Source organism: Panthera leo, chromosome F2 (assembly GCF_018350215.1).
Source record: "Panthera leo isolate Ple1 chromosome F2, P.leo_Ple1_pat1.1, whole genome shotgun sequence".
NCBI lineage: Eukaryota > Metazoa > Chordata > Mammalia > Carnivora > Felidae > Panthera > Panthera leo.
The window spans coordinates 71,653,917-71,667,206 of NC_056695.1; the positions used below are offsets into that span (position 1 = coordinate 71,653,917).

Below are 13,290 nucleotides of genomic sequence, written 5' to 3' on the forward strand. Positions count from 1 at the left end.
AGGCTCACGAGAAGCAAGCTGAGACCACACCAAATATTTGCTTCATGGTGTGAAGTCATCAGACAGAGCTGGGGGAGTCCAGACCACAAGGATGATAGCAGCTTTCTCCTAAGAAGCATGGGAGGAAGGAAAAAAACAGACCGGCAGGACAAAAGGCCACAGAAAGCTACGTTCTCTCCTCTTCTCAAAAAGAAAAGTATAAATAGTCCCCATTGGATACTGTAAATTTCAGGTGGAAGAGCAACCAAAAAATAAACAAAATTTTAATATACAGAAATTATGTATTTATACAACATTGTTTTCCTTTTTACCCTTGTATCGATACAACCACTTTTGAAATAATGCAAGTGATCTTCCTTTAAATGTAACACTTAATATGCAATAGAGAATTTGAAAGCATATACAAAACAACAGAGATTAAGAAGAGGAACGTAGTGAATTTTAGTTTATCGGAAAATGTCTCAACATGCTTTACCTCTCGTATTTCATGGCCAGCTCCTCTGTATGACTGCAGATCTTCCAAGATACCTTCTGCATCTTTTAATACTACATTCACCTGATTATAAATTTCCTTCTCAGACTCTGTAGGCTGGGCATCTAAATAGCAGGAAAGCACAAAAAAATTTACAGTCACATGATTTTTTTTTTTTTAAGTACATGTATAACTCTAAACAATGAAGAATCTCAATTTCTAAAGATGCCTAACATTTTATTCAATGTTAACTTCACACTTCTTAGAAAAGACTGGTAATTTTTTCATACTTCTACATTTGAATAATTAGCCTCAAGTTTGTAAATATCACAAAGGAGCAAGGAAACATCAAACATTATTATTTAAAGTTACAAATCATGGCTTGGTATATATCGTAATCATTACCGATGACTGTGAATGCATGAATAATGATTTACTTTACTCCAACAGAAATGCAAGGTCTACTAATATATCTTGTTCATCTCCAGCTTAAGACTCCCAACTATTTTCCTACAAAGTTCATTTTAATGACTAAGTTTTGATATGAAAAATTAAAAACTATTTTAAAAGAATAGTAGTTAGATGCTCTCCTTTTCTACGGACCACTTTAAATTCTGTGCCAATGAACTTCTGTGCTGATGAGCACAAGGTCAAGAGTCCTGTGCAGAGGAGTTCAACTTATGACATTGCTCCAGAACGAGTAGGCTGCTGAAAACCAGACACTTTCAGCTGCAAAGCTGTTATTGAAATTTTGAAATACGAAATCAAAAGCTAACTCCCCCCATTCTTGGGGCTGAGTGAGAGAAAAATGAAGGGAGAATTACAGTCATAAAAAGCATAATCAGGAACACAAACATATGGGCATTTCCACCACCTGTGGTGTCAGCCACAGAACATATGCTAATAGATGACTAAATCTGGATTTCTCTCTGCTAAACTCGAGGTAACAGAAATCCTGTTTTTAATAACTTGGTCATTTGTTTCTCTAAGGAGGAATAAATCTTTTTTATTTAATACTTGGTGTGGTTTTTTTTGTTTGTTTTTGGTTTTTTTTGCTTGGAGAAAAATGGGCAATCTGTGAAACTGAGTTTCTCATAAATCATTCCAATTAGACCATGTTCAATGCTACAGTTAAGGCATGAAGCACTGAAAATGATAAACACCGTGATTAACATGTTTTAGAGAGGAACTGTGCTGGCTGAATTCCTCCACACAAACATTTTTCTTCCGGGGAAAGGGGAGGCAGACCAAATCGATAGTATGAATGGAGAGCATTTCTGAGAACTCCACTTTTGTCTACCACTTGTGAAACTACTACTTAGACTTCTCTGCACCCACTTCACCTCCCCACAAATATACAATGTCTTTCTTTCTTTCCTTAGAAAAGTTAAAGAAACTTAGTTCACACTTAAAACTAGGGAGTCCACATGCCCAATAACTGTAACGTATTTATTTTGCACATGGGCAAGTCAGAATTCAATTCCACCTCTTAAAACCTGCCAACTAGTCAAAATACACCAGTTTTTTTTTTTAAATCAACAGAGTATCAAATTTTAACTTCAACGTACTCAAAAAGTACAGCAACAATAATAGAGTATCATTCACGTGCAAAGCTAACTTAAGAATTTGTGTTCTCATATCTTGCCTTATTTTCCAAATCTCCTCTAAAAAATCATCTACTTTTTTAATAAAAATACTGTGACAAAATAGTTACACAAGAGGAGCCAAATTAAAAATACTCTGTGTACAAAGTCATAGAGGGATTACTAGGAGCAAATACTGATATTGCAGCTAAATGGTTTTTTTAAAAATCAGGGTTTGTCATTTAGCTGAAGTAATTTTCACATTTAGCCAGACCATAATCTCCAAAGTAACAGACACACACTAAAAAAAAAAAAAAAAAAAAAAAAAAAAACAAAAAAAAACACACCTCACAACTTTTATACTTACACCAGATGCAATAGGGAAAAATACTTTTCTTACATGCAAAACAGCAGTGTTATACTTTTTCATGGAATTGTGAAACCACAGACATAACATCAATAGTAGACACAGATCATCATTTTACTTCATGAAGTGGGAATTCATGACAAAGGACAATATTTTGACTGTTGTATATCAAAAGAGATTTGTCAAGTTTGAAAATACTGAACTGTATTTTTGGTATGGTGACTAGAAGTTAACAGAAAAACGTAACACTGAGACTTACATACAAAAGAAACATTATCAAGTAGATTTAAGTAGACCTTGGAAGTGGTTAATAATTATTAAAAGTTTAGTAAGTACCAAGAAATTTAAAAATAAAGGAGAAGATTCCAGTTCCCCCTAAGGGTGGAAAAAATACCCAGCACCACACTGATTAAACACTGTTTAGACTATCACAGGAAAGTCACATTTATAATTTTGAAAGCTGCTGCAGACTGCTGTAGATATGAAGACAAACAAAATAGCAGACAGGTAATAAGCACCACGTTACTGATAGCAAGTCATGCAAAAAGGTGGGAGAAAGACTATAAAAATAAAGCTTTTTTTTCAAAAAATGGTATCATATAATGCAACCAAGACTTGTCACTTTGATTTTTCATGGCAAAGAATGAAACACTGTATTACCTAGAGAAAAATCTACCACTTAACCAGCTAACAAAAGGACAAAATAAAGTATCAACTACTGGGAGTAGGAGTAGTGATCAGTCACCAGGCTAAGTTTTAAAAGGCTGTTCAAGGGAATGGAAAGCATGTTTTAGTCGCTCTCATTGTTCGCAGGTAAAATTAAGCATTGCAACAATTTTGTACCACTTTCCTATTAAGGAGTCACTGAAAATAACTGCTGAAACTCGATCTGTTCTGGGACAAAGGGGGCAAAGAGCAGCTACAGAAGAAAAGTAACAAAAAGCAAATCGCGTAAAAATTGCAACTGTGACACAGAGTCGTTCTGCTTTGGCCTTGCCCTCAGTCATGCGGTAATATTTACGATCTGTCTCCAGAAGTCTCATCGAAGCAGGGACCTCAGTGCACGGTGCATACACTGTATACAGCAGGTAAACTCAGCACCCGGCAGATTTTCTGTAACACGTATTTGGCGAAAGAATGAGAAGGTACAGAGATATAAATACACCTCCAGCGTAAGTTAAAGGAAGCTATAATGCATTTTTACCTCTGTACAAATATAATCCTACATCATTTTAGAAAAATAAATCTAAAAAAAATGCCAGAATAAAGATATCCCAAAATACAGGGCAAAAGCAACTGAAAATATGCAAGAGGTAAAATGGGAAAATAAAGTTAGACTACAAGAGCGGATATCAGTAGTTTTACAAGATTGCGGGGGACAAGTCACACAAAAGACACGAGAATTAGAGGAAATGTATGACTAAATGGAAAGGCACTTTAACAAAGAATCAGAGAACGTAAGACTCTATTCCTCATTTATAAGCCACCACCTGTTTACTCTATTTTGGTCTACCTGGAGATAAGTAAATCGAGTTAAGTAACAAATACTAAACTTCTACCATTTATAAAGCATTATGTGAAGGTTGGAGAGGGACATAAAAATAAATAAAAGACCCTCTTCACCCGAGAACCACAATTTAATGAATATATACAGTGGTTATTCAGGCTAAAGATCTGTCATTAGAAACAGCTCTTAATGTCATGATGAAATAAGAAATTCCAAAAACCAGAAGAGGCTACACAGCCCCCAATTCAATGCTCTTTTATATACTGCCATTAGCATAACTGCTGCCAAAATTCATGAGGCAGTTCTGGGCTTGTATCTTAATTGAACCATTATTCTTAAAATAAAATCATACAGGTATAATTTCAGAAAAAGGCCCTCTTTCTAGTACACCTCAAGGGTAGATAACAATGTCTCACTGAACACAGAAATGTCACCTCATGCCTTAAGACCTTTGTAGATGCTGTTCCTTCTCACTACAGTGTCCTTCCACTACCTTGCCCTGAAACATTCTAACTCACCCTCCCACAACCCAACTCAAAGGTCACCATCAGAAAGTCTTCCATGATGTCCAAACTACTCGCTGCTAGGTACGGTTAATTCCTTGTGATCTACACCTTGAATGTAATTATGTAAATGAAATTATCAGTTTGCATTTCTAACTTACTAGACTGAGAACTCCCCAAAGGCAGGGGTTGTATCTTAGTTATCTCTGCATCCCAACATCTACTGGCTGGCACACAGGGGGCAAGCCTTAAATGTGGAACTGAAGTGGAAACCCATACATGTACCTGCATGCATGTAAATTAAAGGAGTAATGACTTACAGACATCTTCATTTTGTAAACTACAGGATTCCATCAGATGCTTTATATGCACAAGAATACTTAATGTGTACACAACTTGATACAAAATATCAGTATATCTATCTGTATGGAATTATTTCTGTAAGTTGCCCAACCATAGAAATGCAGTGAGCCAGATTTACTCACTGTAAATCTAGATTTATTACTCGCTGTAAATAGATTTATTATTATACTATTCCATCATTCTGAGTGATGGAATGATGGAACAGTATAATAATAAAGTCAAATTACTCTCGTAACCTGAACATTATCGTTCAACCTGGAACAATGTAACACCAAATATTCTACTTAATAAAAGAACGTGGCTTTATTCTCAGTAATCGCCAGGAACTGGCAAGTCAATTGTGTTGACAATTCTTAGTCTGGCCTACAACCGTTGAAGAGAGGACCCATGTGATGGGCTAAAAAGTCCCTAAAATAGTCTAATGATAAGATCAATTTTTACAAATGCATATTTCCAAAAAGAAGAAAATACGCAAATAGATGAAAGATAAAATTGACTAAGAGAACTCTAATGTTGGAATCAAAAGAAAACATATTTAAAAATCTAGATAAGAAGTAACAACAGGCAAACTCTGGCCTCAAATACAGAATACCAGTAAGTGTCAAACGAAAAGTTCTACACTGGCTGATAAAGGCAACAAATATCACCTTTTACTTTACATCTGCCTTTAACAAGTTAACACTTTACCCATAGTTCTTCGTTATTGCTTATTTTCCCCCTGGTGGTGTTAGCAATTTTAACGTTCTCCTGCTACTAAATTAGCTATTAAATTTTAAGGATAATGGTCCAAACCCCCAAAGACTAGAAAACCAAGACCAAATAATATTTACAATACTACTCATCTTTAAAATATTTAAAATTCATGCTTCTCACTTGACCAAAACATGATGCTAGGTTTATAAAAAGATCAAGTGCCAAGTCTTGAACAAGATCTTGACCATATCAAAGCCAAGATTCTGCAAATGTAAGGAATTCGAGACAGAATAAAAAGGAGACAGAATAGCAGAAAAATACACAAGACCAGTTTGAAACAGATGCAGATAAACTAAAATACAGCTCTAATGTAAGTCGCCTCGTCTGAAAGAAGAATCTTCAAGTCAGCAATCTGCTTAACATCCCCAAGCTGATTAAAATTCATGCTGAACATGCACTTAAATCGGCATTGTTAAATTGTTGAGAAGGGTCAAGAAAACTAACCTTCATTTAATAACATCTTCCCCTAAAAACCCAACAATTTAATATGGTCCTGATATTGACATTATTCTTTGCTAGCCTGTACGCAGGACCCAAACTGTAACAGAACATCTACAGGAATGTAATAAAAGTAAAAGAACATATCAGAGACCACAAATTATTCCATGAAATGGAGGTAAGCTGCAAACTGATGTGTTCCTACCAACTGTCCTGGTTTAAAGAAAAAATATTTAAATGATTCACAAACTAGAATGAACTGTGTAGTAGCACATAAACTAAAGTGAAGTTGATGGAGAATGCAATGACTCTCTGGGGATAGATTTTAAGGGATTTGTTTTTAAAACCAGAAAAGGTCTTAAATTTTAAGTATTTAAAAATCTGTTCAAATGTTTTAATTTCAGATGAAAATGCCCGGGATCACACGACTTATAACCTTCTATCTCTTCACCCTTTCCTAACAATTTTCTAATAACGTAAGTTAAAACAGCAACATTCACACTGAAACAACCAATTTGATATCATTGTTCTCAATTAGACAACCAGATAAGCTAAAGCGATACAGACAGCCAAAAAGCAAAAGCTTTCCAACATGCACAGGGGTCAATGACACTTACCTGCCACTCTTAGACCATATTACAATAGGTCATGCAACATAAAACAAACAGAAGGCAAATTACTTAAAGGTCTGTGAACCCATTATTTTTCTTTTTATTTAGAGTTAGAACAAAAATGAATTCCTGAAATAAATACATATAATGAGTTTAACTTTTCAAATTATCTGTAAAGATTAAATAATTAAGGTTCACACTTACCTTTTAATATTATGCCCAAATTACTGAGCTTTGAATGGCCTTCATGAACAGATTTGTATTTAAAATACTTCAATAGATACATAGAATGATTAAAACCTAGTCAATTTTTCTCAGCTGCAACAAATTTTTCCCCAAATATGGCTTCTATTAACAAATCTCCAAGTAGCATTTGTCCTTTCCACCACAATTTTTTCATACAAATGTTTTCATCGGAGTATCTCAAATGTTTTCAGTAGAGATCTCCAATTATAAAATAATGTCCAACCAGGAGATAGGACTCTCTCACAAAACTTCAAGTGAAAACATTTTACTACAATGCAATCTATAAAATATGATTTCCAGTTCTAGAAGGCACCAGAAATTTTACTCAAACAATTCATAGCTCAGTCATGCAAAGCAGTTAAAAAGATGGCAAAGTGGAAACATTCGTTTAGTGCAGGACAGACGCAGTCTACGGCAGGCAAAGAGAAATAGATAGAAAATCATCTTCTCACTTTCAAAATCAAGGAAAAAATTTGGCCCCTGCTCAAGGTCTGTGCATGTCAAAACTTTAAGAAGATTCCCCATGTTAAGGTACCTGTCAAGACAAGAATGAGAAAAGAGAAAATATCCCTTTATAAAAAAGAACATCTGAAATTTATTAAAAAAAAAAAAAAAAAAAAAAAAAGTAACAGGGAAAATGTTCATTAGGCCATGAATTCGTCCTTCAGGGTTGCCCAGACTGTGCTCTGGCAAACAGCAAACCGGGTTCTCAAGGTGTTGGTATGTAGGACCTAGAGGTGAAATGTGGTTTTCCTGCACACAATGGCACGACTGTTGCTCTACTTCTTCTCAAAATTCTCCCAAGACAAGTTTCATTAATGGCCTTATAATGAAAAATTCTTTAAGTATTCCAATAGTGCTAGTATTCTGAAAAAGAAATTTCTTATCAAGAATCATTCACACATAATCTTGTTTAATATTGCACTGAAACAACAATTTATTTCAAAGCCAAATATTAAGTGTTTTGGCCACAGCTCACCTTTGCATTTCATCTTAACACAGAATATTCAACTTACTTCCTGCATGCCATTAAATAATGCATATATTTCTAACCAAATTTGGATTATTTATAAATTTGTGGAAGTTGTTTAAAGTATTGATTCTGGATATGCAGCACGATTCTGGTTTTTTATAAAATTATCAGAGGATTCTGAGCAAACGTTGCTGGGCGTAGTCACCAAGGCATACTATTAGAATGTTCATCATAAGGCTGCTTGCTTCATGGACTAATGAAAGGACAGCACTGGCTACAGACTCAACATGATTTTAGCAAATGAAAAACTAAAGAATTATACATATGATGGTGATGTTTGCCTACGACTGAGAAAAAAATCATGCAAACTTTGTTTGATCCCCATATCTTATTAACAAATATTCGGGCCAGCCTTCACTGCGGTGTGAATATAGTTCATCTTTCACCTTTACCATTATGCACCAGCTGTGAAGGGCTAAAGAGACTTACTTTCAAAGTCCAAGAAAAAATGTGCTGCATTGTGGTCTATGTCCCTGGTTAGCACCTTAATGAGATTACCCATGCCAGCAAACCTAAAAATAAAAATGGCAACATCATTTAGTTCCAGTAAAAAAAATTTTAAGCAGAGGCCTGGGATTCGGCAAAGGCTGGCTTGCTCATAATTACCAACAGGTGCAGGTTTATATACTTCTGGCATTGAAAATTTGGAACAACAAAAGCACATTTGGCTCTGAGTTTGTAACTCTTGTCCCTCTTTTCCACATATCAAAAAAGTGACATAAAGCAAGATTGGAAAAAAGATTAGATTTTTTTACATATTACTTGCAATATTTACATTTGATTAATATCTATGCTAGTGTTACTCCTTTAAAATGTTTGAGGCATACATTCTCAATTTAAATTAACATCAAAAATAGATCTCTCAAATAAGTAAAGACTGAGACCATTATTTTTAAATAATAAGGATAGTTTCCTTCTTGCAAAATTAAACCCTAATGAGAATACTAGGAAGATGGCATTCAAACCACATTTAACCATTAAAGACTAAAGGAAGTTATCAATTGATGACCCATTTAAAAATTTTTACCACACATAAACCAGTATTTCTTACATCTTCTATACTCCTAAGGTTAATCAGACTTTTCACTGTTTCACTCACAGGCTGATAATTCAACAGTATCAACTATATACAACCATATGAAGTACGTCACTTGGAAGTTAACACAGCAAACAAGCAAAATGGAGCCAGCAAACATCATCACAACTTAGTAAGTTTGCAGAGGATGAACAGTAAAAATAAGGCATTGGCATAAATCTTGTACCAAAATTTGCCATGACTCAGGGAGGATGAAGGTGGAAGGAGGTGTCAGGAACATCCAGGAAACCAAGTTGAAACCTTGAAGTTGCAGTAACTCTAGGGAAGGCAGACTATGAGATCACAGGCACCCCACATCCTCCCCTCTCCAAGTTTCAATATGTTTTCTCCAAATATTAACTGTTGGCAAGTATGAATGAAATGAAAACATAAAAGTAACAATTAATCAATGAATCAACATTGATTGTAATTAATCAACATTTAATCAATGAAAGAAGACATCTTATTATTCACCCCCATTATAAAAAAATTTGAAAAGAGTTAGGACTTTCAGCCACCTGTGTGGTCCATTCCCCTCTTCCTCCACCTACTACTCCCTGGGCAATGGCAGGGGTACCTAACTTTAAGCTTCCCAAAGAGGAAGCAACAGCATATGCATAACAGTTACTTGCTTTAAAGGTCAAAGTGTGGCACAGGGACACACACACTTCTTAGAAAATGTTAAAATGTATTCACAAGTGTTAAATTCACAAATGTTAAAATGTATTCATAAATATGATAAATACTGAAAAGTCCTCTCTCTTTTAAAACAATATTCCTCCAATGGGAGAGGTCAGAATCTATCTTATTTTTGATATTAAAATCCTTATTACACAGAATTTCATTGGAAAGATTTTGTACAATGTCTTACACAGATGGATAAACTGAGGTTAAAGCTAAGAGGAAACAGTTCATCTTAAATACCTTATACACTGTAAAAAAGTTTAATTCTAAGCTTTTATACACGGAAAGTACAAGCATTTTTCCAAAATCATCACATCTAAATAAGATCTCACACTGGTTACCAAATTTACTCAAGAGTTACTTTTTTCCTTTGAAACCATTTGGAAATAGTATATCTCACAGCTTAAATTTATGGAATATTTGTTTCCAAACATATATAAATTCCCTACCAAGAACTAAGAGCAGATATACAAAGAATTACCTAATGGTATCAAAACTTCAACTACAGATGGGAAATAAGCATAAGAAAGAAGTGTAATGTCTCTAAGAGGAAAAAGGCATCACGCCGTCTGGTGGTTAAGAGTGTACTCTATGGAATGAAACCAGAATTCCAACTCCAGCTGACAAGCTGCCTGACCTTGAGGATGCTAATTAATCTTTCTGGGACTCATTTTCTTCAACAGTAAAATATACAAATCAGAGTAACTATTTTAAAGGGTTATGAGAACTCAGTGAGATTAACCACTGACTTCTTAGCACAGTGTCTGGCACACAAAATGCCCAATAAATGCTGGCTGTTGTTGTCACTGTAACCTGAAAATCACAAACTAACTCTCAAAAAATAAGAGCTCTACTTCTTTAATACAAACCAGAGTCAAGTTATTAATGAATTTCAATGTAATAAATCAGAGTAAATAACAAAGCCCAAGTTTAGTCCATTTTTGCCAAGAAATATCCTATGAGATCATCATCAGGTACAGGGAGGAAGGGAGATTAGGTTTCCTTACCTTTTTACTTGTATGCATAGTCGATCCTCAAGGAAAATAATCAAAATTGGCCAAGTTTGTCTGCTCCGTTTTCCCACATCTCCCTCTGTAAACTTCTTCCACTATTTGGTCCTTCTTTCAAGGCACCCTAGCCTAATGTGACCCTAAACTGCTCAAAGTGCATCGTACTTGGCCCTGACCTATTCATTCTCCACAAGTACTCAAAAATCTAGAATTTCTTACCTTTTCATCCCAAACACAGACACTTAGTTTGAAAATGGCCCAGCGTATCTGGTACAGGTTTCTCAACCCCAGCACTATTAACATTTGGGGATGAATAATTCTTTTGCGGAGAAGGGTCTGTCTCATACTACAGGACGTTTAGCAACATCCTGGGCCTATTTGTACTAGAGGCCACCAGTAACCCAACACACTAGTTGTGACAACCAAAAATGACTCAAGAGATTGCCAAATGTCCCCAAGAAGAATCATCCCTGGTTGAGAACCACTGATGTGGTACAACTGTGGTCCAAGGCAGAAAGTCTCCTTACCATACAACACTCAGGGTAGATCTGGTACCCAAAGCACATTGTATGTGTCTCTTTGAACAAAAACTCATGGAATTTGGGGAGCCGGCCTGGCTCAACTGGAGGAGCATGCGACTCTTGATCCTGGGGTGATGAGTTCAAGCCCTGTGTTGGGTGTACAGAGTACTTAAATAAATAATTTTTAAAAGAAAAATTTTTGAACGTTTATTTAAACGTTAAATAAGGGAGACAGAGCATGAGTAGATGAGGGGCGGAGAGGGAGACAGAGAATCCGAACCAGGCTCCAGTCTCTGCTGAGCTGTCAGCACAGAGCCTGATGCAGGGCTCAAACTCACGAACTGTGAGATCATGACCTGAGCTGAAGTCAGACACTCAACCAGCTGAGCCACCCAAACATCCCAAAATAAATAACTTCTTTTAAAACTCACAGAATTTTTCAAAGATCTGAAAACAGTTCACTATAACACTATCAGTTGTCATATCTTTTTAATAATGATAAACAAATTAAAACCATATCCCTGTCTGGCATAGTTTAACTCTTTAGGCAAAAACACAACAAAAGGTCCCCATCATCCTCTGACTGCAGCAAATATGAGAAGGTAGCTAACTGTCAACCTGTCAGCTCTGGTAGGCACCAGATGGCGTGGGTCCAAACTCCAGCTCTGCCACTGCCTTCCAAGCTTTGCAACTGTAGTCAAGTTTCCTAATTTCTCCGTGCCTCATCTGCAAACTGTGCATAGTATGAATGTCCACTGCAGAAGGTTCCTAAAATCATTAAATGGGTTAACAGAAGCAAAAACATTCAGTGACTATGCTTGGCAATCTCTCTGCTGCAGAACCCATGGAACGTGTGTGGCAGCCCTATTTCCTGCCACACAGGAAGCCAGTCTGTCACAAAAGGATAAAGCCAGCATGCACTAGAGAAAAGTGTCCCAAGGTCCTCAAGTCATTGATTTCTATCTCTACTTGTCCCTGAATTCTAGCTGCCATTTCCCTCAGTTTAGCTGCTGGATTTTCCTCTGGTTTTACGATATCCTAAGTTCTTTCAATCAATTTCCTTTTTTACCTGTTTAGTTGAGGTGGGTTTCCATCATTTACATCTAAAAAAGTTCTAATAACATTTCTAAGTTTCAGATTAACAAATGAATGTGACAAAGAGATACTAAAAGATATAAAAGATTTTTCAGATTATATAAAACTTGGGCCAAAACATTTGATATACTTCAGAAGCACAATTTCAAAGTAAATAATGAATATTATAATTTAAAATAATAAACTGTAAATCTTACAACATCTGAATTTAGAAGGAAAAATCTAAAGATTCTCTCTCAAATTACTTGTATCGTAATCCCTGGATTAAACTAAATATTATAAGCATTTAATAAAAAGCTAAAAAGAAATTTAACACACAGACACCAGATCCAGCCAGATCCAGGTTACTTCAAGTGTTCACAGTATTTCTGGTAAAATTCTGCGACTAGGAGCCTTTATGTTACAGGTCTGCTTCAAAGTTCGTGAATTATCTGGAAAGGAACTTGCTCTTCTGGGCCTAAAGTCTGTGTAATGTATTTTTGAGCTCATGAAAGGCACTTAATAAATACATTAGATCATTTTCCCGTAAAACATTTGAAAAGAAGTTTCTTTAATTAGAGAAGCCAACAGAAACACAACTGTATGTTAATACACTATCGCCTCCCTTTCTACAAAATTCCTAAGAGATGTTGTTGCTTCATTTACCCTTTTGAGCTCAGGGGGGCTTTAAAATGCTCTCTTCTGCCTAGAATGCTAGTTGCAAAGATTTTCCCATGGCTGGCTTTTTTTTTTTTTTTTTTTTTTTCCCCATTCTTCAGGCTCCTCAAATTCCCCTCTTCGGACTAGTTTTTGTCTGCCATCTTTTTGCATAGAAGTTTACCACTACATCTCATTACCTTCTATCACATCACCTAACTTCTTCCTTCTGCATACTGAACACAATCTGAATTACTCTATTCGCTTAGTGTCAGTCTCCTTCACGTCCACTTTATAAACTTCGTATACCTGGGTGAGGGATGAGAAAAAAGAAAAGCTCACAAATGTACTGCTTAGCATGCCTATAAATGAGGATTTCTTCAATTTGGCATT

General features: G+C 35.7%; 1 protein-coding gene across 8 annotated transcripts in view; it reads right to left on the bottom strand.

Annotated features, from left to right (window-relative positions):
• CYRIB (CYFIP related Rac1 interactor B) overlaps window positions 1–13,290 on the bottom strand; it is a 133,080-nt gene that overhangs the window by 23,508 nt on the left and 96,282 nt on the right. For 3 of the 8 annotated variants that reach the window (XM_042923184.1, XM_042923185.1, XM_042923186.1), the window contains 2 exons: window positions 7,296–7,378; window positions 476–597 (listed from right to left, as the gene is read on the bottom strand). In XM_042923184.1, the coding sequence (XP_042779118.1) occupies window positions 476–597; window positions 7,296–7,368 (195 nt within the window). In that variant the 5' untranslated portion in view covers window positions 7,369–7,378. Of the gene's footprint in view, window positions 1–475; window positions 598–7,295; window positions 7,379–8,305; window positions 11,339–13,290 lie in introns of those variants that run through there. The other 5 variants (XM_042923189.1, XM_042923188.1, XM_042923187.1 and 2 more) reach the window with 4 other exon arrangements.